General features: G+C 41.6%; 1 protein-coding gene across 1 annotated transcript in view; it reads left to right on the top strand.

The window, feature by feature from the left end:
* The first annotated feature begins 10825 nt into the window (after window positions 1-10825).
* LOC136752177 (uncharacterized) overlaps window positions 10826-27227 on the top strand; it is a 101503-nt gene continuing 85101 nt past the window's right edge. The window contains 2 exon segments of the mRNA XM_066707681.1: window positions 10826-10901; window positions 10904-11254. Coding sequence (XP_066563778.1) covers window positions 10826-10901; window positions 10904-11254 — 427 coding nt within the window.

Here is a 27227-nt window from a genome sequence, read left to right on the forward strand (position 1 = left end):
ATATCTAAATTTTGCAAAGACCAAAACTGAATCACATTGAAACCCTTTGGTTTGAATTGGAGAGGGCAGTCCATAATTGCAAACTGAAGGATATCAAAGATCTGGTAAAATTCTGTATGGAGGAATGGTTTAAGATCCCTTTAAGGCTCAGTGGCATAATCCTTGGAAGGGGATGGTGCACAAAGTACAGAAAACAAGGGTGCCAATAATCATTACACATTTTTTGGAAATAAAAGTATAATTAGAGAAATGTGTAATTCTGGTTGATTTCCTTATTATCATTATTAATGTACAATATATTCCACTTATTGGAAAATTACAATATAGCTCATTACCTGTTTTATAGAGACTTTTTTGTTCATTTTTATCAAGGGTGCCATTCATTTTGGAGGTGATCTCCTTTATATTCTAACTCTTGATAATTAGAAAATGTTAACAATAAAAGGACATTCCTTCGTCAGTATCGGTTTTAAGGAAAGGAAAACTGAAGAAGCTGATTCATATTAAAGTACACTCTAATGTACCAACGCTCTGTTCCAAAACCCAGCCAACCAGCAAGCTACTGGAGAAGCAACATCCAAATATAGAAAGGTTTCTATTACTCTGTGTTGCTGAGGCAAGCTTATTGCCCAGGCCATGAACCAAATGTTTATAAAAGCTATGACATGTTTGTAAACCCTTGAGACCTTCCGAGAGAGTTCCTGAAAGAACGAGCACAATGGGTCGAATGGCCTCCTCTCGTTTGTAAACTTTCTTATATTCTTCTTATCTCCCCTGCATGCTTGTATCATTAAACGAACATCATTCAGGTCTGCCTCATCATTGAACAGACTCTTCAAAATATTTTCAGTTTCATTTATCCCAAAAATGGTTGAAATCATAATCATACAGAAAATGAAACTTTACATTTTTAAAGTATATTAAAGCCCAAACTCACGTAATACAGACAGAAACTGCTTTGACTTCAACAGGTAAATTAGCTATTTTTTACATATATTTTACATATACAGTATATATACAGTGAGGGAAAAAAGTATTTGATCCCCTGCTGATTTTGTACATTTGCCCACTGACAAAGAAATGATCAGTCTATAATTTTAATGGTAGGTGTATTTTAACAGAGAGAGACAGAATACCAACAAAAAAATCCAGAAAAACACATTTCAAAAAAGTTATAAATTGATTTGCATGTTAATGAGGTAAGTATTTGACCCCTTCAACTTAGTACTTGGTGGCAAAACCCTTGTTGGCAATCACAGAGGTCAGACGTTTCTTGTAGTTGGCCACCAGGTTTGCACACATCTCAGGAGGGATTTTGTCCCACTCCTCTTTGCAGATCCTCTCCAAGTCATTAAGGTTTCGAGGCTGACGTTTGGCAACTCGAACCTTCAGCTCCCTCCACAGATTTTCTATGGGATTAAGGTCTGGAGACTGGCTAGGCCACTCCAGGACCTTAATGTGCTTCTTCTTGAGCCACTCCTTTGTTGCCTTGGCTGTGTGTTTTGGGTCATTGTCATGCAGGAATACCCATCCACAACCCATTTTCAATGCCCTGGCTGAGGGAAGGAGGTTCTCACCCAAGATTTGATGGTACATGGCCCCGTCCATCGTCCCTTTGATGCGGTGCAGTTGTCCTGTCGCCTTAGCAGAAAAACACCCCCAAAGCATAATGTTTCCACCTCCATGTTTGACGGTGGGGATGGTGTTCTTGGGGTCATTCCTCCTCCTCCAAACACGGCGAGTTGAGTTGATGCCAAAGAGCTCGATTTTGGTCTCATCTGACCACAACACTTTCACCCAGTTCTACCTCTGAATCATTCAGATGTTCATTGGCAAACTTCAGACGGGCCTGTACATGTGCTTTCTTGAGCAGGGGGACCTTGCGGGCGCTGCAGGATTTCAGTCCTTCATGGCGTAGTGTGTTACCAATTGTTTTCTTGGTGACTATGGTCCCAGCTGCCTTGAGATCATTAACAAGATCCTCCCGTGTAGTTCTGGGCTGAATCCTCACCGTTCTCATGATCATTGAAACTCCACGAGGTGAGATCTTGCATGGAGCCCCAGACCGAGGGAGACTGACAGTTATTTTGTGTTTCTTCCATTTGCGAATAATCGCACCAACTGTTGTCACCTTCTCACCAAGCTGCTTGGCGATGGTCTTGTAGCCCATTCCAACCTTGTGTAGGTCTACAATCTTGTCCCTGACATCCTTGGACAGCTCTTTGGTCTTGGCCATGGTGGAGAGTTTGGAATCTGATTGATTGATTGCTTCTGTGGACAGGTGTCTTTTATACAAGTAACGAGCTGAGATTAGGAGCACTCCCTTTAAGAGAGTGCTCCTAATCTCAGCTCGTTACCTGTATAAAAGACACCTGAGATCCAGAAATCTTGCTGATTGATAGGGGATCAAATACTTATTTCTCTCATTAACATACAAATCAATTTATAACTTTTTTGAAATGCGTTTTTCTGGATTTTTTTTGTTGTTATTCTGTCTCTCACCGTTAAAATACACCTACCATTAAAATTATAGACTGATCATTTCTTTTTCAGTGGGCAAACGTACAAAAACAGCAGGGGATCAAATACTTTTTTCCCTCACTGTATATATACTGTATATGCAAAATATATGTATATATGCATACACACAGTACTGTGCAAACGTTTTAGGCAGGTGTGAAAAAATGCTGTAAAGTGAGAATGCTTTCAAAACTAGACATGTTAATAGATTTTATTTATCAATTAACTAAATGCAAAGTAAGTGAACAGAAGAAAAATCTAAATCAAATCCATATTTGGTGTGACCACCCTTTGCCTTCAAAACAGCATCAATTCTTCTAGGTACACTTGCACAAAGTCAGGGATTTTGTAGGCATATAGTCAGGTGTATGATTAAACAATTATACCAAACACGTGCTAATGATCATCAATTCAATATGTAGGTTTAAACACAATCATTATCTGCAACAGAAACAGCTGTGTAGGAGCAATAAAACTGGGTGAGGAACAGCCAAACTAAGCTAACAAGGCAAGACTGAGCACAGCAACAAGACACAAGGTAGTTATACTGCATCAGCAAGGTCTCTCCCAGGCAGACATTTCAAGGCAGACAGGGGTTTCCAGATGTGCTGCCCAAGCTCTTTTGAAGAATCACAAAGAAACGGGCAATGTTGAGGACCGTAGACGCAGTTGTCGGCCAAGGAAACGTACTGCAGCAGATGAAAGACACATCATGCTTACTTCCCTTCACAACTGGAAGATGTCCAGCAGTGCCATCAGCTCAGAATTGGCAGAAAACAGTGGGACCCTGGTACACCCTTCTACTGTCCGGAGAAGTCTGCCCCATGCCTTCATAGAAGATTTGCAGAGAAAAAGCCATACCTCCGACGTGGCAACAAGGCCAAGCGACTCAACTATGTACAAAAACACAGGAACTGGGGTGCAGAAAAATGGCAGCAGGTTCTCTGGACTGATGAGTCAAAATTTGAAATATTTGGCTGTAGCAGAAGGCAGTTTGTTCACCGAAGGGCTGGAGAGCGGTACACGAATGAGTGTCTGCAGACAACAGTGAAGCTTGGGTTCCTTGCAAGTTTGGGGCTGCATTTCTGCAAATGGAGTTGGGGATTTGGTCAGAATTAATGGTCTCCTCAATGCTGAGAAGTACAGCCAGATACTTATCCATCATGCAATACCATCAGGGAGACATCTGATTGACCCCAAATGTATTCTGGAGCATGACAATGACTACAAACATACAGCGAAAGCCATTAAGAACTATCTTCAGCATATAGGAGAAGAACAAAGAGTCCTGGAAGTGATGGTATGGCCCCCACAGAGCCCTGATCTCAACATCATCGAGTCTGTCTGGGATTACATGAAGAGAGAGAAACAACTGAGGCTGCCTAAATCCACAGAACTGTGCTTAGTTCTCCAAGATGTTTGGGCCAACCTACCTGCTGAGTTCCTTCAAAAAGTGTGTGCAAGTGTACCTAGAAGAATTGATGCTGTTTTGAAGGCAAAGGGTGGTCAAACCAAATATTGATTTGACATAGATTTTTTTTTTGTTCACTCACTTAGCATTTAGTTAATTGATAAATAAAATCTATTAACATGTATGGTTTTGAAAGCGTTCTCAGTTTACAACATTTTTTCACACCTGCATAAAACTTTATTAGTGTTTGAATTGAGGGGGGACTAGGGGGGTCCGGGATCCCCCATAAGAGAGAAAACTTTGAAATTGGGGGGTCCCGATATTTTATCGAAATGAATGCCCTGACCCGACAGGACTTTGTCGGTTTCTTCCAATTCTCATCAGTGTTCCAGATTCAATGTTTTCTTTCTTCAGTGACGTTCTAAACATGTGCACGTGGGGAGCATGTCAATTCGTTCCCGTCATGGACTCTCGAAAACGTGCAGCTTTCTGAATCAGTTACATAAGCGACTGACACAGCGGAGCAGTAGGGGTTCAGACCTCGGCACAGTGGTCCTCGGAGTGGTCCAGATCACGTACCGCAAACTGGGATGGGTTTTTGTTTTGTTTTGTTTTCTTGGACACACCGTCTAAAATCCGTTTACATATAATATTACTATGATAATTATTAGCCCTACTGTTATAATGATGATGATAATAATAATAATGTATTTCATGTTATTATTCCCTACAATGACAGGGAAGGGATTAAGTAAGTTAACCACTAAGTAGACTATACAGTTATGTCTTATAAAATAAAAATTAAAAAAACTGAAAAACAAAATCAAAAAGTATTGAAGTGTTCAAATGCATATAGTTTCCGAGGTCCGGACCACTGTTCAGAGGTCGCTGTGGTCCAGACCTCGGACCTTCTCGAGTTTTCACCAGCTAAGCAAATGTAAACATAACATTCTTCTCTGATTTAGGATTGTTTACACTTGAGTTACTATAACTATCAAATTTTTCACCTTAGTGCTGAACAGCAGTTAGTTTGTAACATAGCCACTAGCTATTTTTTTTTATCTAACTTGTAGGTTAGCTGTGCTAACGTTACACTGAAAAATGCGGCTACATGGACCAAACTTTGTCATTCTGAATGAAATTATTCAAGTTATTATGATTGAAAAGAAAAGATATCTTAGTTTGACACTAATCTTTAATTTAATGTCAGCCTATTTGCATGTCGTCTGTTTGCGCTCTAAAATGAAATATTAGGAACATTAAAAACAAAAACATAGGTTGTTTTGTTTATGTATTATTATTTATTTATTTATTTATTTATTCATTTAGTTTTATTTCTTGGCAGACGCCCTTATCCAGGGCGACTTACAACATAAGTGCAAAACAAAGTGCAAGAATACATTTACAAGGCATCAAACATTACAAATTCAAATTTACATTACACAAAGCAATTCAAGATATAATACATTTTACAACTTCCAATTTATACAGTTAAGTACAGTAAGTGCGGACATACATCCTGGAAAGTAAAGCTAAGTGCTGTCAAGATGTAGGGTCACAGTCAAGGATTACGGGAAAGGGAGCAAGGAGGAAAATCAATCAATAATGCAAGAAGCATGATAAAACTCTGTGAAGTGCTATCTAACAGGGATTAAAGGACTAATATTACAAGTACTGTCTGAAATGATGTGTCTTGAGTAAGCGCCGGAAGTTGGTCAAGGACTTTGCTGTTTTGATTTCGGTGGGAAGGTCGTTCCACCATTTAGGGGCAAGGGATGAGAAGGAGCGGCTCTGGAGGAAGGAGAGTGGATAGGAGGCAGAGTTAGTCTTCTGGCACCGGAAGACCGCAGTGGTCTGGAGGGGATGTATGGGGAGACGAGGGTCTGAAGGTAACTTGGTGCAGTGTGGTCAAGACAGCGGTAGGTGAGGGTCAATGTCTTGAACTGAATGTGTGCCGGTGGAGGGAGCGGAGCAGTGGAGTAGCATGTGTGAATCGGGGCAGAGAGAATATCAGACGAGCCGCAGAGTTCTGGATGAGCTGGAGCGGGCGGGTAGTAGTTGCAGGCAGGCAGGCCGGCCAGGAGGGAGTTGCAGTAGTCCAGGCGGGAGAGGACCAGTGACTGGACGAGCAGCTGAGTCGAGTAGTAGGTGAGGAAGGGACGGATCCGGCGTATGTTGCTCAGGAAGAATCTACAGGTGTGTGTCAACATGTTGATGTGCTGGGTGTAGGAGATCGCAGGATCGAGGGTGACTCCTAGATTTTTAGCAGAAGAAGGCGAGAGTGTGGTGGATTCCAAGGAGATCGAGATGGAGAGATCAACAGAAGGTGAGGAAGAGTGGGGTTGAGAGGTTGAGCGAGTGCATCAAGGAGAGGGAGGCCGCCCGAGCACAGCTGAGGGAGTCAGTGACTGCCAGGAGACCCGTCTCAGTGGAGTGAGCTGTGCGGAAGCCGGATTGCAGAGGATGAAGGAGTGAGTGTTGGGACAGAAAGTCAGAGAGCTGATGGTGGGCCGCCCGCTTGAGGGTCTTTGAGAGGAAGGGGAGTAGGGAGACAGGGCGGTAGTTCTGAGGAGAGGTGGCATCAAGGGTTGGTTTCTTGAGGAGTGGAATGACAGCAGCTTGTTTAAATGCAGAGGGGAAACAGCCAGAGAGGAGTGAGGAGTTGAGGAGGGAGGAGATGAAGGGGAGTAGATCAGGAGTGGTCGCTTGGAGGAGGTGAGAAGGGAGAGGGTCCAGGCCACATTGTTGTAGGTTTGTGACATAGGAGGAGAGCGGAAACGTCAGAGTCTGAGAGAGGTGAGAAGGAAGAAAAAGAAGCTTGATTGGTGGGAGGTTTGGGTGTGATGGGAGAGGAGGGGGGACTGTTGAAGAGCTAGCTTGCAATCTTGGAGGAGAAGAAGGAGGCAAAATCATCAGCAGTGAGAGATGAGGGAGGAGGAGGGGGAGGGGGGGCATGGAGGGAGGAGAAGGTGGAGTAGAGTTTGCGGGGGTTGTTGACAGTGGATTCAAACAGTGATTGGAAGTAAGATTTCTTGGCTGAGGTGAGTGAGGAGGAGAATGTAGACAGTACAGAGCGATAGAGTTTGAGGACAGCTGGAAGTTTGTTCTTTTTCCACTTCTGTTCGGTGGCACACCGACTAGTTCGAGTTGAGCGGAGGACAGAAGAGAGACAAAGCTGAGGAGGGGAGGGACGGGCAGGACGAGACATGAGAGGACAGAGAGAGTCAAGGGAGGAGGTGAGGGAGGAGAACAAAGAGGAGGTAGCACAGTTGACAGATATATGGGAAAAACAGTCAATGGAAGGTAAGAGAGTGAGAGCAGCGGAAGCAAGGGTGGAGGGGGAGACAGAGCGGAAATTACGGCGGAAGGTGACAGAGGGAGTGGGTGGAGTGGGGAGGGAGGGGAGAGAAAGGGAGACGGAGATGAAGTGGTGGTCTGAGATGTCCATGGGTGTCACGGAGAGTGTTGAAGGGGAGCAGCCTCTAAAGAAGATGAGGTCTAGCTGGCAACCTGCCCTGTGAGTGGGGGGAGATGGTGAGAGAGAGAAGTTAAAGGAGTGAAGGAGGGGAAGAAATCCGGCACAGTGGGAGGGATTGGAGAGGTGGATGTTGAAGTCTCCCAGGAGGATGGTCGTTGAGGACAGCGAGGGGAGGGAGGAGAGAAGAAAGTCGAGTTCACCCAGGAAGGAGGCGAGTGGACCCGGGGGACAGTAGAGAACTAGAAGGAAGAGGTCAGAGGGAGAGGTGATTTCCACTGTGTGGAATTCAAAGCTGTGGGTCGTGATAGAGGAGATAGAGGTGGGGACAGAGAAGGGGAGAGCAGGAGCCCTGTTCCTCCTCCCTGCCCAGTAAGATAAGGGGAGTGGGACAGGACAAAGAGAGAGGTTAAGGCAGCAGGGGTGGTAGAGTTATCCGGGGAGATCCATGTCTCGGTGAGAGCGAGGAAATCTAGGGAGTGGTGGGAGGTGAAGGTGGAGATGAAGTCGGCCTTGATGGAAGCTGAGTGGCAGTTAGGTTAGAAGGATTAGGGAAGCAATGGCTTGCAGGTGCACGCCGAGAAGACAGAGAGAGCAGGACGGGAATTGGAGAGGCTTGTTGCTGTTGCTGTTGCTGTTGCTGTTGCTGTTGCTGTTGCTGTTGCTGTTGCTGTTGCTGTTGCTGTTGCTGTTGCTGTTGCTGTTGCTGTTGCTGTTGCTGTTGCTGTTGCTGTGCAGCGTCTCCTCGCAGTCTTCTCCTCGCTGGAGTCCCACAACTAGAGTCCTTGCCCTTTGGAGATGGGGCCCTTCAGAAGGGGGGCACTTAATGCTGCTGGCGCTGACTGCTGGCGCAGAGTCAGCCAGGGGGCTGTTAAATACTGCACCTGTAACTAATTAGGACAGTGCACACCTGCGTTGCGTTGAATAACACAAGGCTGAAAGGATGGCCCTCCCTCCCACGCAGGACTGCTAATAGCACAATTAATGGCCACTTTATATCTGAATACAGACAAAGACCAAGCCGGACACACGCAGTTACACTGAACAATAGCTCATAGTAATACTAAATAAATGCTAAATAATCACAGCCTACAATGTAACGCTTCTGATTTACAGAAAGGGTGTGTAGAGTGCGCTACGTAAGTTGCTAAATTAACTAACAAACAGTCGCTGCTCTTCCTACAGTACAGGTGCAAGATATAAAATTCTTAGCTAAATAAGTAACCATGTAAACAATCAATGTAACTCTTAACTAAACTAAGAAACACGAGAGAAAAACCAATACTCCTCAGCTGCCTTGCCCAAGTGTCCAGTGTATGGTTAACATTGTAATAGCTGTTATTTTAAAGAGAGATTATAAGACATATATTAATGTATTGATGCCCATAGTCTTTTCTTGAAGGATAATGTCATTACGAAGAAGATTTTTTTTGGCAACACCGCCCCCCGACCAGGATTAGGGGACCCACCAAAAACTCTAACTCAATTAGAAAACTGTTGCACAGTACTGTGTATATACACTCACCTAAAGGATTATTAGAAACACCTGTTCAATTTCTCATTAATGCAATTATCTAACCAACCAATCACATGGCAGTTGCTTCAATGCATTTAGGGGTGTGGTCCTGGTCAAGACAATCTCCTGAACTCCAAACTGAATGTGAATGGGAAAGAAAGGTGATTTAAGCAATTTTGAGCATGGCATGGTTGTTGGTGCCAGACGGGCCGGTCTGAGTATTTCACAATCTGCTCAGTTACTGGGATTTTCACGCACAACCATTTCTAGGGTTTACAAAGAATGGTGTGAAAAGGGAAAAACATCCAGTATGCGGCAGTCTTGTGGGCGAAAATGCCTTGTTGATGCTAGAGGTCAGAGGAGAATGGGCCGACTGATTCAAGCTGATAGAAGAGCAACTTTGACTGAGATAACCACTCATTACAACCGAGGTATGCAGCAAAGCATTTGTGATCCACAACACGTACAACCTTGAGGCGGATGGGCTACAACAGCAGAAGACCCCACCAGGTACCACTCATCTCCACTACAAATAGGAAAAAGAGGCAACAATTTGCACAAGCTCACCAAAATTGGACAGTTGAAGACTGGAAAAATGTTGCCTGGTCTGATGAGTCTCGATTTCTGTTGAGACATTCAGATGGTAGAGTCAGAATTTGGCGTAAACAGAATGAGAATATGGATCCATCATGCCTTGTTACCACTGTGCAGGCTGGTGGTGGTGGTGTAATGGTGTGGGGGATGTTTTCTTGGCACACTTTAGGCCCCTTAGTGCCAATTGGGCATCGTTTAAATGCCACGGCCTACCTGAGCATTGTTTCTGACCATGTCCATCCCTTTATGACCACCATGTATCCATCCTCTGATGGCTACTTCCAGCAGGATAATGCACCATGTGACAAAGGTCGAATCATTTCAAATAGGTTTCTTGAACATGACAATGAGTTCACTGTACTAAACTGGCCCCCACAGTCACCAGATCTCAACCCAATAGAGCATCTTTGGGATGTGGTGGAACGGGAGCTTCGTGCCCTGGATGTGCATCCCATAAATCTCCATCAACTGCAAGATGCTATCCTATCAATATGGGCCAACATTTCTAAAGAATGCTTTCAGCACCTTGTTGAATCAATGCCACGTAGAATTAAGGCAGTTCTGAAGGCGAAAGGGGGTCAAACACAGTATTAGTATGGTGTTCCTAATAATCCTTTAGGTGAGTGTATATATATAGTAACTTATTCCCCTGAGTGGTTCAGCTCTCCTGTAATTTTGCACTTTATATAACCATTTCATCACACTGCTTGTTTTTATACTGCTAGTACTCCTGTTGTTTGTTTGTTAGATCTTAACTATGAAACTATGACTTCAACACATCTTGTCTGCACTTGTCAGCTATTAAAACTAGGATGCAGGGCTTGTATTTCATATTATCTTTACATTTTACCTATGCACTTAAGCAATTTTGAACCTGTAATTGTATTATGTTTGATGCTTGTAATTTTGTACTGTATTATTGGACTTTTGTGCCACTCTTATATCCTGTAAGGCACCCTTGATAAGGGCATCTGCCAAGAAAGCAAGAAAGAAAAATAAATAATCATAATTTAACACAATAACATTGTATTTAATTTGTTTTTGTATAAATACTGTACTTCAATTATGAATATTTTGTTATACATTTACACACTGTCGTAAATGCACCGTTACCCCAGTGGTCCAGACTGCTTCATATTTAATTTGCAGTGCAGTTTTTCAGGGTTTCAATGGAGTTTCTTTCACTTTCATGAGCCAAAGCAACTTTACCATAATTTACTGCAGCTGACAGGAAGTACAGCTGAGAACAGGGCCTCACTGCGTGTTGTTCTCTTTTGCAGACTCCACTGGAGCCAACTGTACCTGAGTCATGTGGGCCAAAAATGACTGCACTCCCCGCAATGTGCCATGCCTGGCGAGCCAGAGTGAGCCTGAGAATGGGAAGACCTAATGTACCACGGAACCACAAAAGACTTTGCCAAAGAAATCGATAGGCATGGTTTCAAACCATCTAAAAATGGCATGCTGGGTCCAGGGGTGTATGTAAGTCGAGACCTGCACAAAGCCAGCAGCTACCCTCTCATGCTGCCAGAGCATGTCGTGATGAGGTTGAAGGTCAGTGTGGGGAGGGTGAAAAAGATTGATAAGAAGAATCATCCCTTGCAAAAGACCTGGCATAGCCACGGCTACGACACGCCCTGGGTCCCTCCTAACTGTGGGATGGTGCCCAGTGGGCTAGAGGAGGACTGTGTCTGGGATCCCAGCGGGATCATACTTATAGATGTCATCACTCCTAGATGTCCTCAAGTACTGTTTCAGTTCTGGGCAAGCCCTTCACGGTATCAGCCACCTGTGATTGGTTACCCTCCATTGGATGCCTTTCCTTCTCTCTTTCCAGTCAACCTCAATTCCTTGAGATCAATTCTCTTGGCCAGATTATTGCAAGGTCATTACTCTGGGAAACGCTTCCCATGAGTCTCAGAGCTCAGCAAATCTAAAACCAGTTCTGCATCGAATGCCTCCCCTTTCTCCATTCCTACAGCCAACTTCATGACTATCTGAAAACATATGACTTAATTTAAATTAACCTTGAATTTAAGTTACATAGTTGCATGCTTAACACTGAACACAAACAACTAAACCAGAAATAGTATTTGGATTAGGGTCTACTCTCTCTCTCTCTCTCTCTAGTACTCTCTCATACTCACACTCACGCAATATGGTTATGGTATGGTTATGTTTGATCTTTTATTCCTGGGATTATTTTCTGCTTGTCTTTTCTTGACTGGGTGATTAATGTTTCTGGTTCAATTTTGTATTCTATTGCAAAGTTTTATTTTTCTTAATGGATATATTATATTATGACTTGGATCTAATCCCCTTCTGCCTCAATCAAATGCATCCATTCTGTTTAAAAAAGCTTGATATTCTCTTTTCATATTAAACTTAAACAAATAAAGAGAGTGAGTGAACTGCTAAACAGCATTTTGTAAATTTGTTAATCTCTGAAAAGCTATTCTCTTTAAAAAATGTATGTAGTGGAGTGATAATGATTGGAATAACTCCTGATGGTCTTTGTTGGGTACATCTACATTAGTATGTTGAATTAATATCAGCAATTAATTTAGTGCTAAAAAATTAAGCAATATTTGATATCTAGAAAAACATTAAAGTATTAATTACACACTGAAACAAGCATCAATTTTCTCTGTTCATTAATTTATTCAGTAGTAATAATGAATGGAAAAACTGAGAATGTATAGCAAATAAAGAGGGAAACCATAAACCAGTGTATTCAGAAACAAATGAAGTAAATGTTTACACCCGGATTACTCACAGCTAACCCCTGGGGTTAAATTAGATATGTAGGCAGCAAACAAACTTGGAAAGCTCCTGTTTTATCAACCATTTGGAGTTGTCCTTTGTTAAAAAAAAAGGGGGGGGGTTATTCCACAAAGGTGCAATGATGTACACAACCAGTTCCAATTAGCCGGTGCCATTCTTGCCATTTCAAACGGAACCATTTCAGTTTCATTTATATCTTCAAAGTTAAACTGGTTTACATTAAAGTTTATTCTATATGATTTCAGTTTCTTTTATAGCTTCAATGTCAAACTAAACATTCTGGCAAATTGGATTAATGGCAAATTGTTATGCTTTTTAACTGAGGTTTACATCTTTGTAGCTTTTGTATTTATACTTACAGAACATTTGAAAAGTTTCCTAATCAGCTTTGATTGCAAAAATCTGTACTTTTTAAATGCAAAACTCGGTAACCCATTTCCAGCTTGAACTCTGTGGTCTATCTCTGCGTCAAATTATTATGTTATGTGATTGATCATAGTTAAAGGTTACTGTGATTAATTAATTCTATGAGCGCCTAAAATAATACACACAATTCAATTCCAGTTCCCGCTAAAAAACAAAACAATTAACTGAATAAAAACTAAAAACTGAACAACCACATGAACACTTTTGGTCTTTGTCAGAAATCAGGTGACCTTTTGATTCACAGAAAATGAAACTTTGGATTCTTCAGGCTACTTAGAAAAACAAACCTCATTCCTTATGATTGGTTTACTGCACACTGTGCATTAAGCATTTCTGTTTAGTGGAACCCGTGTAACTTCATATTATCAGCAGTATTATTTTCAAAAACGGTTAATAAGTAATGGAGATATGCATTGCTTATCATACAGATATGCGCTCTTTCTGACTGTGTGGTCCTGATAAGAAACTGATTGGTGTCTTTCAAAAGATCCTTTACCCAAGCTGACAGTCTCCAGCTTATTTACATATAAATTTATAGTAAAAACTAAATTGATTCAATTTGCGTTATAAGTGGTTTGAGATAAGAACTCATATATCTATTTTTTAAGTGTCATTTGAAAAATAGTTTTGTCCTGATAGAGGATTTCTAGGAAACTATTATCTTCATACATTTACATTTTACTTTGTTATTAATTATATTTTTTCATGGAAATAAGATTTAATTTCCGATGACTGAGATATGTAAAATAATAATAAAACATTATAAATACATATAACTCAATTCAAATAAAAAGAATTTGAAAGGTCGTATTATTTTCTATCAATTTTTAACATATGAAATGGTTTAGGCTTCATGCTTATAGCTAAAGATCTCCATTGCAGTCCATGCTGCATAATTCTGTTATCTGCATACATACACACACACACACAACCCAAGAATACTAACCAAAGGGGGGTGGTGTACAGTCTACCCAAGCTGTCACTAGCTGTCTACCCAACTGAAGCCAGCACCAGTTTCTCTGTAGAGGGAGCCGGGCCCGTCACATCCAGTCTGTAGGACTGAATGAAAGTGTGTGGCGAAGCCCAGCGCCCAGTTGCACAAATGTCAGTCAATGGGGCACCTTGAAAATGTCAGGTGTCTCAGATCCAAGATGGGGCAGAAACTGCTGTCTTTCTCGGGCACAAGGAAGTGTACTGTCTGCTGTCTGCTTGTCATGTCGTGGTGTGCACAGCTTACACATCATCCAGAATCACCTCCATTTACATCAGCAAGTCTTCACCCAGCCACACTGCTGACATTGTTTGACTTTGTTTTGTGCTGTGCGAATGTAATAACAATGCAACTGAGAGCGCAGCCCATCTTCCTTTCACCCTGTGTGCATTTTTGAAGAGAGCAGCGTAATCTAAGTTGCAGTGAGCCTGGCCGCAGCAGAAAACCCAGGCGTTGTGCTAATTGAATCTGTGATATAAACGTCTAATGAAACAAATACTTTGACATGATTCCAAATTCCAAGTAGCGCCACAAGATTTGCATTGCATAATGCCCTCAGGAATCAAAACAGATGATTATTTAATATGCTTTTAGAGACACTGATGCAATTTACAAGTTCAGCATTTTTTGCATTCTGTATAAATATTATGTTCTATTGTTTTTTGTGTGTGTGTGTGTGTTTTTGTATAATATGCACAATAAACATTGTTATTTTGTTTTAATCAGAATTGTAGCAATTGACACATATTTATTTCTCATAATTCGGAAAATGTGTGTTAACTAGTCCTTGTGCAATCATATACAGAGGAGGGGATATAGAGACTGAGTTAGAGAGGATCACAGAACCCAAACTAAGTACGACATGCATTATGCAGTCACTTTACCCCTGTTTGAACTGTGGTTCGACAGAACAAACCTAATTACAGTGTAGCTTGAGGAGGGTAAACTATCAGAGCGAGAGTGAACACATGCTGGCTGCTGTACTCTGCGCACTATCTCAAAGCCGCCTGTCAGTAGCTCTAGTGAAACAGTGAAACAGTCAACCTGATGCAGTCTACTCAATCGCCAGAGTAAGATCGTGATCGCTCTGAAAATAATCACAGTCCTCCCTTGTCCCACAATCCCTTTCGTTGACACAACAAGGGCACACTTTGATTTTGTAAACAGAAGAAAGTTGTGATTATTGCAATTATGAAACTATTACTGTCGGTAATGGAACCACTCAGGCGCAGTTGGGAGGAGAGGAGGAGAGGAGGAGAGATTTCCCAAGAGGGAGGAAACCTCTGGGAGACCTAGCCGAAGAAGACAGTGCATGCTTAGCAAAGCTCAGTGGCTCCTATGGGAGAAACTCCAGTGGAGATGAGCACTGGTACTGAAAAAACAGTTGTACAGTCAATGATTCAATCAAAGTGGATATGCAGGTACAGTGCTAAACTACCCTGACTGACAAGGGGTGAGCATTGGGAGTGTCAGTACATTTCAGTACACCATAATTTTGCATTATAATTAAGATTCAAAAACAACAACATTCAATTATTGGAAATTCCTGCGTGCAAGTTTTCATTTCTAGGTCTATTTTTGAAAAAAAAAAAAAAAAAAAGTTTTTTTAAATGCTCTGGTTGCTCTGTGTGTGTTGATAATCTATGAAAACACTAGCACAGTAAGCATGAAGACAGATGTTAGCTGGTGAAACAGCATTAAAGTGGGGCTGTAGCTCACCTAGCACCTCCCCAAAGTAAATGAAGCAGCTCAGTGTACAAAAAACACAGAAGTGACGCTACTGCCCTGCAAACACAGGTTGTTTGTCTGTGTCAGGAAGAAAAGCTCTAGCTTCCTGCCTTATTGTTCGCTGTGAAAGCCCTTCCACGATTCCCATTAGTGTCATGACTTTGAATTGTGTTTCACTTCTTCCATCTGGTGCAATTTTCATCAGTGCAAATGCTGATTTAATGCATATTAATGCCTAGCTATAATAGCTGCCTGCTAATTAATTCCAAGCCGCTCCAACACGCAGAACCCTTTAAACACAAAAGAAACCGAAAGATGTTCTAGAGGCCGGTAAAGGCTGCTGTTTATAGGAAATGCCATCACTGTGGATCTCATGCAGCACAACACTTGCAGGCTTTTATCTCTTTTTCCAGTTGAAGCTCTTTCAGTTTTACTTTTTTATTATGCTGTTGCTTTCCCCGAGACACTCAGGTGGGCTGTGGCTGTGTCTTTAAGTATAAAGCCACATTCAGATGTAAAAATAGATTTTTGCAGTCCTCAATGATGTCATTTGCAGTGCCCTTTACTGCGGCTCCTGGGCTGGAGACAGAACGTGCTGGTTTGACTGGCGTGTTGTTCGTGGAGTGTCAGACACACTTATTCAGAGCTGAAGTTTGTGTCTTTTCACCCTGCAGTACCTCCAGGGCATTTAGAGAGGCAGTCAATCATCAAAATAAATTTAAATATATTCTCTGTGATCTGATTTTTATTTATTGATTGATGTATTTATTAACTTTGTGGGGGTCTGTATCCCTTCTGTTCAGGCCTCTTTATGGATTTAAAGTAATAATCTGGTACATTTTAAAGGTGTAAATGAAATATTGGACCCAACCAATTCTATTGTTCTTGTAGTTCCGTTGTACAGCCTGAGGAAGCCCTTGGCATGGCCGTTGCCAAATAAAAACCAGTGTCGGGGACGGCGGTAAAGCTCGATACCTGCCACAGACATGTGAGCAGTATTGCGCGTGCAGCAGCATCTGCCCTCATTCTCTGAAGTGTTTATCATGCAGCAGCGGAGCTGAGTGAGTACGGAGTCTGTGCCGGGAAAAAAAAAAGAGGAACAAACATTGACTGAGAGCAGGGACTCTGGTAGTAGCATGCATACAGAGAGGGGCTGTATACTGAAGAGGAATATAGGGAAGACATCATGAAAACTGGTATTAGTCACCGAAACTGAGACAATGATTAAGACATCACGGAGGACCCCGAGCCGCAGAGGCCTGGGAGTTCTGCAGGAGAGCTGCACGGGCCGCAGTGCACTGGACAGATGAGCTGGCAAATATCGCAGCACAGGACCAGAGGCTGAGTCTGATGCCTCTTCAGGGTTACGTAAGCCGAAAAACAAAACCGAGCAGCCAGTGAGTCAGAAAATGATTTCACGTTCAGCTGACAAGAGACCCCCACCATCTCGAACCACCACTGGCCTCTCTCTCTCTCTCTCTCTCTCTCTCTCACACACACACACACCAGACATGCATGAATACATTTCCACACAAGCACACATTCACAGTTACACAGAAGTGACACATGCTTGGCAAGCTCCCCCTCTCTGCACCCCCTCCGTGTACTGTATGTAGAAGCCCCCAGGTGACCCTGTTCACCCCATGGGCTATCTGAGGGAAGAACGCTGACAATTTAAAAAAAGACAAAAAAGAAAAAGAGGGAAAAAAAAAGAAAATGACTACTTCTTCCTGGCATGTCTGCTCTTCACTTAAACCCAGGGCTTACACTAAGGAGATTTATGAAGATGTTTCTATTAATCTCCCTAAATAAATTATAACTCCTCCCATTAGGAGAAACATAGAGAGCAAGATGAGGGGAGATCAATAACATGGCAAACAGCCTATGACAGCACAGCCCTCCATTGGGGTGAGGACCGGAAAGGGAGCCGCCACAGTGAGTTTCCCAGGCTGCACCTCTCTCCGCGTCCACCCGGTCCCCTGTAGGCCTTGTGCAAGAGACACTGCCCCCTAGTGCCACAGTGAAGAAGTGCTGAGCGAATGAAGGGTTTTCCCAGTCTCGGGCCACAGTATCTTTTCAATTGTAATAATTTTACTTAACTGGACCCTCAATTCACTAACGAGTCATTAGACCTTCATTTAAAAGTTTTCAGCTCCCTAGATTTATAAAAAAAATTATCAGAATTCATTTTTTATTAGGAGCAGAAAACTGTGACTTTTATTTTTTTTAATTAGGTGAATTATCAGTTCAGTTAAGTAACAAGAGCTCAGCTGGAATTAATGAGGATGCAGACACCCTGTTCCAACAGTAGGAGATCCCCTCGGATGGAAGTCTAACATCAAACACAAGGACATCCTATTGAGGAGGCCTGGGGGCACATTTGTTGATTTTAAATTTAAGTGATTTAAGCTTTGTATCCAGTATGAGAAGATGATTTGATATTTTCCACAAAATAAAAATACACAAACAATCGCACTGAAATAAAAGTGATCATTTACTGATACCCTCACCCCCTTCCTGTCATCCCAATCATCTCTCACCCTCACAGTCTTCAGAACAAAACCCGTAGCCATGATTGTCCTCGTCTGTAGATTCTAACAGGAAGTAGAAAAAAAAGTGGGAAAAAAGAACTTTGTCAAGGTTACTATAAGAAGCTGGAGTAAAACAGTGAAGCTGGTCACAGTACAGCCCAGATAGTGGAGCTAAGGTCTCTATTACAGGAGATTTGTGCGTCTCCCTGAGATTTAGTGAGTGTGGGATTACAGAAAACACTTCAGCCTGGCATATTCTGTTATGAAACATTTTTGCTTTTTTTTTTTTTTGGAGTGCAGCGTATCTGAGAAATTGTGGGCCTGTGTCAGGAACATTAAATGTAGGACCGAGTGAAGGTTAATGAGGCCTGCCGCTCGCTGCCGTTAGAGACTTATGTTGGATTTAAAAAGAGAGGGTCACTGTCGAAAACGTGTCTGACTTAGAAAAAGAGAAAGTTGTTTACTGCATTCATGTAGAAAATTAGAATTTTATGGATGCTGAGAAGGCACTGGCAGCTCCGACAGGGAGGGGAGGCTGTGTACACTCAGCGCGAAATGTAGCATTTCAGAGGATTGACTCAGTTGCAATTTGTATATGAAAGATAAATGATATTGGAAATGGAGTGCTTTGGGGCTTTTCAGAGTGAATATTTCATCTTGTGTACTGGGGGGAGTGACCTGATAAAACGGGAACATGTTAGTCTAGCTGGAAGAGTTGAGAATGAACGCGGGGCTGCCAATGGAATTCAAGAAAGGTGTTTATTATTGCTGTGATTTTTTAAAGGATTTTATTAGCCGATAATGCACTGCTGTTTCAGTGCAAAACAGTTTTTCTCTTGCATTTGAAGCCAGTAAACTGAAAAACATGTTTAAAAGAATAAGGCTGTATGCAGTTTTACAGCTAACTTGCAGCAATTTATTTTCCTTCTCCCCTTTCTGTTACTTATTGACTTAAATGTTATGTTTTCACCCACACCTTTTGTACAGTTCGTTCCATCTCCACGATTCCTCTGAATTATTGATAGGGCTTCCTGTGAATGGGTGAGTGTTTTTCTTGAATAAGACATGAATGTTTTAGAGGAGCCAGTTTGATTTTCAGTTCATAGACAGAACAGATGGGTGACAAACAGGTGCAGAGGTGTAGGCAACCAGAAATACATTCAATGCATATAGATTCTGTCTGTACACTTGTCCGTCTGTCATAACAGGGTAAGCTTCCCCTTATCTTGTTAACCGGCTCGTTGCTGGAAACTGATGTTCCAGAGATTCAGTTTTTCTGGGAAAAACGGATCCCAGCAGGAGGCTTAAAATCTTGTGCTTATTTCCAGGAGCTGCTACATAGTGTAGAGTTAGCCTTTCAGTGAATAGGCGGGATAAGCCTTTTCACTATCTAAATAAAGTCGATTGGGATTTGCTCTGACATGTAATGCAGAAAGTCTATCAGAGTGGTTGTAGATTTCACAACACCATAATCTTTTAAACAGCCTCTGCCTCCTCTGCTCACAAACGCTGGGTGAGGGAGAGGGAGGGAGGGGGCCGGGGATTGCTGGGTGTTGTCTGAATCTAGGGGTCCTTGGAAAACATTTGTGGATTACGGCCATCCAAGCAACCTCTAGAGAACACATTAAAAATAGATATCGGCCCTCAGGTTGTCAACTTGTGAATGCTGAAATGTCAGGTTGATCTGCCAAGCTAAGCAAAACCTACTTCAAAATGCCAGGCCTTTAATTTTATTTATTTTATATTTCATATTCATGCTTCTACCCCAGGAGGATGAGGTAATTTGCATTTTAATTGTGTAAAAATGTTTTGAATATCTACAAGGTATAGAAAGTATTTCATTCTTCAGGATTCCTCTTCTTGCAGCTACTGGAAATGTTTTCACTGGGAGAAATGGCCCTCGCTGTGAATGTTAAGAATTCTTTCCCTGCGGATAATAAATCCGCCACAGCGTCCAGCAAGGTAGAAATGGTGTGCACTGACATTGAAATGTCAATACATAAATAAAGGTATCATTACCACAATAATGACATATTCATGAACAGTCCTTCATGGCCTCTGTTTCTCTCTATATATAGAGATCTGTATACCACCAGACATACATATATATATATATAATGCACTTCATATATATATATATATATATATATATATATGAAGTGCATTATTATGTACTTCTGTACATACAGGCTTGGGGAATAGGCCTCTCCGGCTTCAAAGTGGTTTTCAAATTTCCATCTGACTTTTCCCAGAGCTCCAGGTACTCTGACTCATACCTCAAGTATTAGTGTTTTTTTCTTCTATCACTTTTTTCATGCTACATACCTAATCATGTGTTCCACAGAATCAAGAGTGCAGGCATGACCACCTAACCTCTTTCCCCTGCACTGTCTACTTTCTCCACTGTCCAAGTGCCCTGGCACTTTCCTACCTGCACCTGTATTCTGATGGTACTGCCTGAACACAGAGTGTGAGCCACCAGAGTCTCTGCTCTAAAGGCTAAACAAGGATTGTGGAAAGTAACCCTTCTTTAAAATCTTAGTAAGCACCTTAACCTGACACCAACCTGGAGTGTCTGTTGCAGCAGCACTAGGAACACATTAATTTTCATCGGTGAAAGAAGTGAGCTTCTTTTCAAACCACAATCCTATTAAGCTGCAGCAGGTGCTGCCTTTCTCCGAAGGGTGTTGGGATTGCAGTGTCTGGGAGGAGCCTACAAGGAAAGTTATCTGAACAAGGACCAGCAGGAAAACAGCTAAGACCCCACTGCTTCTTACGGTGATCTTACTAGCTGCAGATGCATGCACAAATCATGCCATGCAGATAGATCCCTGAAGTTCGAATTATTAGTAAATACGTTGCATTTCTATCTGTGCAAATAAACACAAGATAACATAAGAACCTTGACATATACAGCAGCTGTTGCTTTACAAAATAGCCTGCAGCTTGTAAAAAACTTCAAATTGATCAAGTCACTGCACAACCACGCTTTATCAGCTGCTCTGGAAAAGCAGTACTCGGTCATTACAGCAGGCTTTCAGCCCTCTGATCAATCAGACAGAGGTTCAGACCAAGCTGTGACACGAAGGTGATAATCCCAAACTGCCACCACAGTCATTTATCACACACACAAACATGCTCTCAGGACAACGAAATCTGCTCAGCACACTGACCGGCCAGCTTGTTGCCAATATGGGAGAGGATAAAAAGTGAACCCCATATCTCAGATGAACTAATCTTCTTACATTATACACACATACACACACACACACACACACACACATATTCACTTACAAAACCACAACCACAAGTGCTGACTGCAGATAATTTTGCATTGCCACTTGGCAGATATTTTCTGTAACCCCAAACTTCTTGCTGAGAGTAAACATAATGCTACATAGTATTCCTTGAGGATTTGGTGGCTGCTGTATAACTCTAAGCTGGAATGGTCATTCTTTTACTTATAGGTCTCAACCAACCTAATACAATCAATAATGCAGTCTGGGCACGGGTAAGCAAACATCCATTAGAAACAGTCACCTCAACAGAGAACACTAATGCTTTCAGCAATAACACTTATTTTATTGATGCATATGTGTTCAAAATTAAATTGGGTTTTGTCTAATATGAATGATATGGCTAGTGGGGCTTTCAGAGACACATGGACATAGTGGGAAGAAGAATATTATGGACTCAAGAAAATCATGTATATATACACACAGTATTCAAACATTCAATGTATATAAGATGTATATGCCTCTGATGCTATTTCAGAAATAATTAAATGTTTTAGATAACCTGTAAGCTGAAGCTTTCTAAAGTCCTGCTTTGTTATTTATTATGACAATTTTGGCAATGTAATAATTGCCTTTATTTGTTATGTGCCATTTTAAATTAAATCTCTACTGCAGCTGTCTGAGCTGTTCTGTTGTTTTAAGTGTAAATTGCCTTCTCTTGCCTATTGCTTGGGTGCACAGAGGTGATCCTTGTGACCTAAGGTTATGGCAATTTTCCCTGGCAATGTAAAATAAAAGTAAGAATCCCCTACATGTCACTCAGTAATTGACAGTATCAGTTGTCAATAAGTTTCCTATTGAAGCTCAGTCCAGTCCCACAGTGGTCAGCTGTGTGATTGATTATTCCCTAGGAGCGTGTGCTCGCTCCATGGGTATTCATCTGGATTCAGTTGGTTTGTCAATTAACAAACAAGTGCTATAGAAAATCTAGAAAAAGCCTTTCCCAGTTAAGTTGACACAGATCATGGCTTTACGTCTTTATGTCCAAATTGCAAGTTCTAAGTTCTAACCTCCAGTGCGTGTTGAAAGTCAGACACAGCCCTTGCATTCACAACACAGCATCTGCAGAGCACACCCTGGCACACACAGCAGCACCCTCATCCCCTGCACTTGTTAGAACTATGCCCAGCTCCCACACTACTGTAATGGCAATGACAGAACCTGACCCGCTGTCCCCTGATCAGGTCTGCTACGCGTTGTACTGGGCCCTATTCTTTAACAAGTCCTCATCTGACAGCCCCACTACAGACCCCACTAACAAATGTCTGACAGTCAAATACATGCCATTTGAACTACACATTCTTTCAGTTACTGTGTCTCCTCAATGCATTGTTTGATATATTTGTTTGAATGTTTCCTTGTTACTCATTTAGTAATAGTAACTTTATATGATCACGAACAAAAAATAAATGTAACAACAATAACAAAAAACACATCAATAATCATCTGGATCAAGCAGTGATTATTAAACAGTGTGGGCAGTGTGGAGTAGTGGCTAGGGCTCTGGACTCCTGAGCAGAGGGTTTAGTCCTAGGTGGGGGGCATTGCTGTGGTATCCTTGAGCAAGGTACTGTACCTAGCTTTCTCCAGTAAAAACCTACTGTATCAATGGGGAACTGTAACATTTCACATATCAATTGTAAGTCGCATTAGATAAGGGTCTCTGCTATAAAATGTATTAAACAAAATAATGTAGTTTTTTTTCACCAAATTACCTTATAACTTGTAACCTTACAGTAACACATATTTAAAATTTGACTCGTTACACAAAACTTGAATTGTTCCAGATTAGTTTAGAAGAGGTGTGATGGTTTTACCCTTTTCAGTTGAGTTACATACAACCTTCAATAAAAAAACAACGATTAAACTATAACAAACTGCCATTGAAGGGTTGACTCTTTGTTCAGAAATAGATTCCTGCATTTTGAAAGGTCAGAATGGGCCCTGTGCTACAACCCTCCTCTTATTTCTCCATATCTGCAGGAGTGACATTGACCCGCAGCCCTGAACAGCATCTCTGCTGGTATTCCAGCCACGGGGTATTTCAGGATTGGAACGCTGTCTCTTTTGTCAGAATCAATTACGAATATAGCCAACCCTCCCCCTGCTGTCTCCCTGCTTCTGTGGCTGTACCCCAGTCTCTCAACATGTTTACACACAGTAAACTCCTGGAGTGCAGGTTGTGGTTATTATTTTTTCACAAGGTTTTTGTGATTCCCTCTCTTTGCTGATGATGAAATTTGTTTTATTTTATTTGATTTCTTTATCCATTAAACTAATATTAGTAACCTTGCAAACTGGGCCTCCTAATTACTGTCCTTGTTGTTATTAGTAATTAACAGGAATTTGACCGCTCCTTGGAGTAACTTAGCTGTTCGTGTAGTTACATTTCTCCCAGGAAATGTCCTTCTGCATGGAGCCTCCTGTCCTAATTACAATCCTAATTAAGCCTTTGTTAGCACACCTGCTGCAAAGAACACACTTCTCTGCAACAACAGTGGGATGATTTTTTCAGTCAGTGATTCTGTGCATTGTATTTGCCGGAAATTATCCAAACCAACAAGGACAGGCAGCACAGATAGACGATGTGTGAAGAAGAAAGCCAAAGAGTACACCCAGATGAAACTGTACGACCAAGCCCATGTTGGACAGAGCGTCTCTTGGAGAGGTGTGACAGAACAGAATCTCTCCATTCCGGGAAGGAGGCATTAAATTTTAACCATGCTCGGTTATTTGAAACTGAATGTTAACAATGATATTAGTGAAACATATCTTCTTTTTTTTTGACAGGCCATTAAAGTTTAATGCCGCAATAATAATTTATACCCGGAGAATGCATAATTTATTGGAGTGTCCACAACTGCAGCCAAACAATTTCCATTTTCTGTTCAAATGCATTAAAACACGTTTCCTTTAAAAAAAAAAAAAGAATGAAACACCTGCAAGAATCACAAGTCTTCACTTTTGTATTGAATTATTTAAAACCAGCTCAATTGAATTTATTATAATATTGAATGCCGGAAACATAATTGTCCACTGTGGCACTAGTGTATCAGCAGGTCATCAAGGCACAGTTTGGGCGACAGAAGGCACCCACCGATGAAAAATAAAACTGTTTTAGCAAAACTCCAGCTCTGCCTACGTACCGGCGCACGCATATTTGAACCTCTATTAAATTTTGACCTAATAAAAGTTAGTTAGCTTAGAAGTGGACAAGCTTCTGTGTGTAAACATTGGTATATACAACTCTGGAAACAATTAAGAGACCACTGCAAAATTATCAGTTTCTCTGGTTTTACTATTTATAGGTATGTGTTTGGGTAAAATTAACATTTTTGTTTTATGCTATAAACTACTGACAACATTTCTCCCAAATTCCAAATAAAAATATTGTCATTTAGAGCATTTATTTGCAGAAAATGACAACTGGTCAATATTACAAAAAAGCTGTAGTGTTGTCAGACCTTGAATAATGCAAAGAAAATAAGTTAATATTCATTTTTAAACACAATACTAGTGTTTTAACTTAGAAGGAGTTCAGAGATCAGTATTTGTTGGAATAACCCTGATTTTCAATCACAGCTTTCATGCGTCTTGGCATGCTCTCCACCAGTATTTCACATTGATGTTGGGTAACTTTATGCCACTCCTGGCGCAAAAATTCAAGCAACTCGGCTTTGTTTGATGGCTTGTGACCATCCACCTTCCTCTTTATCACATTCCATGAGGTTTTCAATGGGGTTTAAGTCTGGAGATTGGGCTGGCCATGACAGGGTCTTGATCCTGGTCTTGATCTTCCTCAATCCTGGAAAAAACAATCCTCAGAGTTGGGGAACATTGTCAGAGCAGAAGGAAGCAAGTTTTCTTCCAGGACATCCTGGTACGTGGCTTGATTCATGCATCCTTCACAAAGACAAATCTGCCCCATTCCAGCCTTGCTGTAGCACCCCCAGATCATCACCGATCCTCCACCAAATTTCACAGTGGGTGATAGACACTGTGGCTTGTAGGCCTCTCTAGGTCTCCGTCTAACCATTAGACGACCAGGTATTGGGCAAAGCTGACAATTGGACTCATCAGAGAAGATTACCTTACTCCAGTCCCTTATGGTCTTTTGCAAACCTCAGCCTGGCTCTTCTTTGCTTCTCATTGATGAAGGGCTTTTGTCTAGCCTGTCTCGAACTGTCCTTGCCCTGCACTTCACCCCAGCTGCATTTGCCATTCTTTTTGTAGGTCACTTGATGTCATCCTACAGTTGTTGAGTGACATTCGAATGAGTTGGTGGTCATCCCGGTCAGTGGACGTTTTTGCCTTCTGCCGGTCTGTAGCTTTGTTGTCCCCAATGCCTGCTGCTTGACCTTGTTCTTATGAACCACCGTCTTTGAAATTTTAAGGTTGGAAACAACCCGATGCCCACTGTATCCCTCTGCCAGTAAAGCCAGAATTGAACCCTTCTTTTCCTCACTCAAAACTTTCCTTTTTAACTATTTTGGCATAGTTATTTTTTTTATTCCAATTACTCTTGAGGTACTACTAGCACTGTTTTTGCCATCCAGCTGGTCCTATTGCAAGAGGATATTGATGACCACAGCAGTGGTTTTTATACCTTTCCTCGTTAAATAAGATTTGGTTCAGGTTATCACCTAATCAGTACCTCATTCAGTAGAAGGAGCTGTGCCTGTGTTGGAATTCAACAGACACTGGAATGGAATGGCTGCCATACATGTAGAGATGCTTTAAGAAAACATTGCAGTGGTCTCTTAACTTTTTCCAGAGCTGTATATTGCCAAGAAATCTGGAGCTTAATTTCCTCTCTCAACACTGCAGAGTATTGGAAAACATTATCATGGACTGACAATTGTCCAGTTTGCTAGCATGCACCCACTGACCTGTTTCCTGTAAAGGTGCCAAAAGATGGTCCTGGCCCTTGTGTAACTATTGGCGTACTGGCACTGTCATACTGGCACTCAGATCTCAGGTATGAAACAGTTTTTGTGGAACTGCACCCTGATATATCTTAAAGATCATATTCACAGCTGATACTGATGCTTTTGTTTCAAGGACCACTAGAAGATAAGGGTGATATGTTGACTCTCTTTTCATTATTATTATAATGTTTAAATAAGGACAAGTGTTTAATTTGTCTCATGACTGGGGTACAAACTCTAGCCCAAGGATTTTTTAAATGTGTGAATCGCATAGCCAGGCTTCTGGCCCAAAAGTCACTGACAGGAGCTGTTTGAAAGTGTCTGTGTCTGATATGATCACTTCCCTGCATGTGACAGTATAATATCTCCCATTATTGCTTCTGCATTCCTCTGACATCCGGGAATAGCGCTAATAAAATCAGAGGCTCACATCCATCAGGATTAAATAATGTTGCTTAATATTGAAAAAGTTCACCCAAAACACACCGGGAAACAAAAACTTACAGAATTACAAAACCACAGGGCATCACTCATGCCTCCATTTAGTGTCAGAGCCAGAAACACACAAACCCCAAAGCAGTGCAATTACACTTCTTGTTTTTTTTACCTTTCGCTGACCAATCCAAACACATCATCCCTGACATTTGTCAACTTTCCAGTAAGGCACGACTAACTGAGCGAATGCATAAATGAATTCAATTTAGTCAGTGCCAGGGTGGTTTAAAATACACAGAATCTGTGCATACACAGCCATTGATGACTGGAGTCACCTCATTGATCACTAAAGAAATGAACATGCTTGCCGAAATTGTGGTGTCCAACCCAACTAGAACAAAAATGTACTTATTGTGCAGACCAGCCATTTGTCATCGAGAATTTATCATCTATTCTTGACATTCCAGCAAAGATCTTGCATCACCTTTTCCTGCCACAATATGACACTTTAAAGATAATTTGTTGATAAAGACAGTTTCTACCCAACATGCAGGTTTGATTAAAAAGGGATCTGTCAGTTTGTTTTAGATTT

Source organism: Amia ocellicauda, chromosome 1 (assembly GCF_036373705.1).
Source record: "Amia ocellicauda isolate fAmiCal2 chromosome 1, fAmiCal2.hap1, whole genome shotgun sequence".
Lineage (NCBI taxonomy): Eukaryota > Metazoa > Chordata > Actinopteri > Amiiformes > Amiidae > Amia > Amia ocellicauda.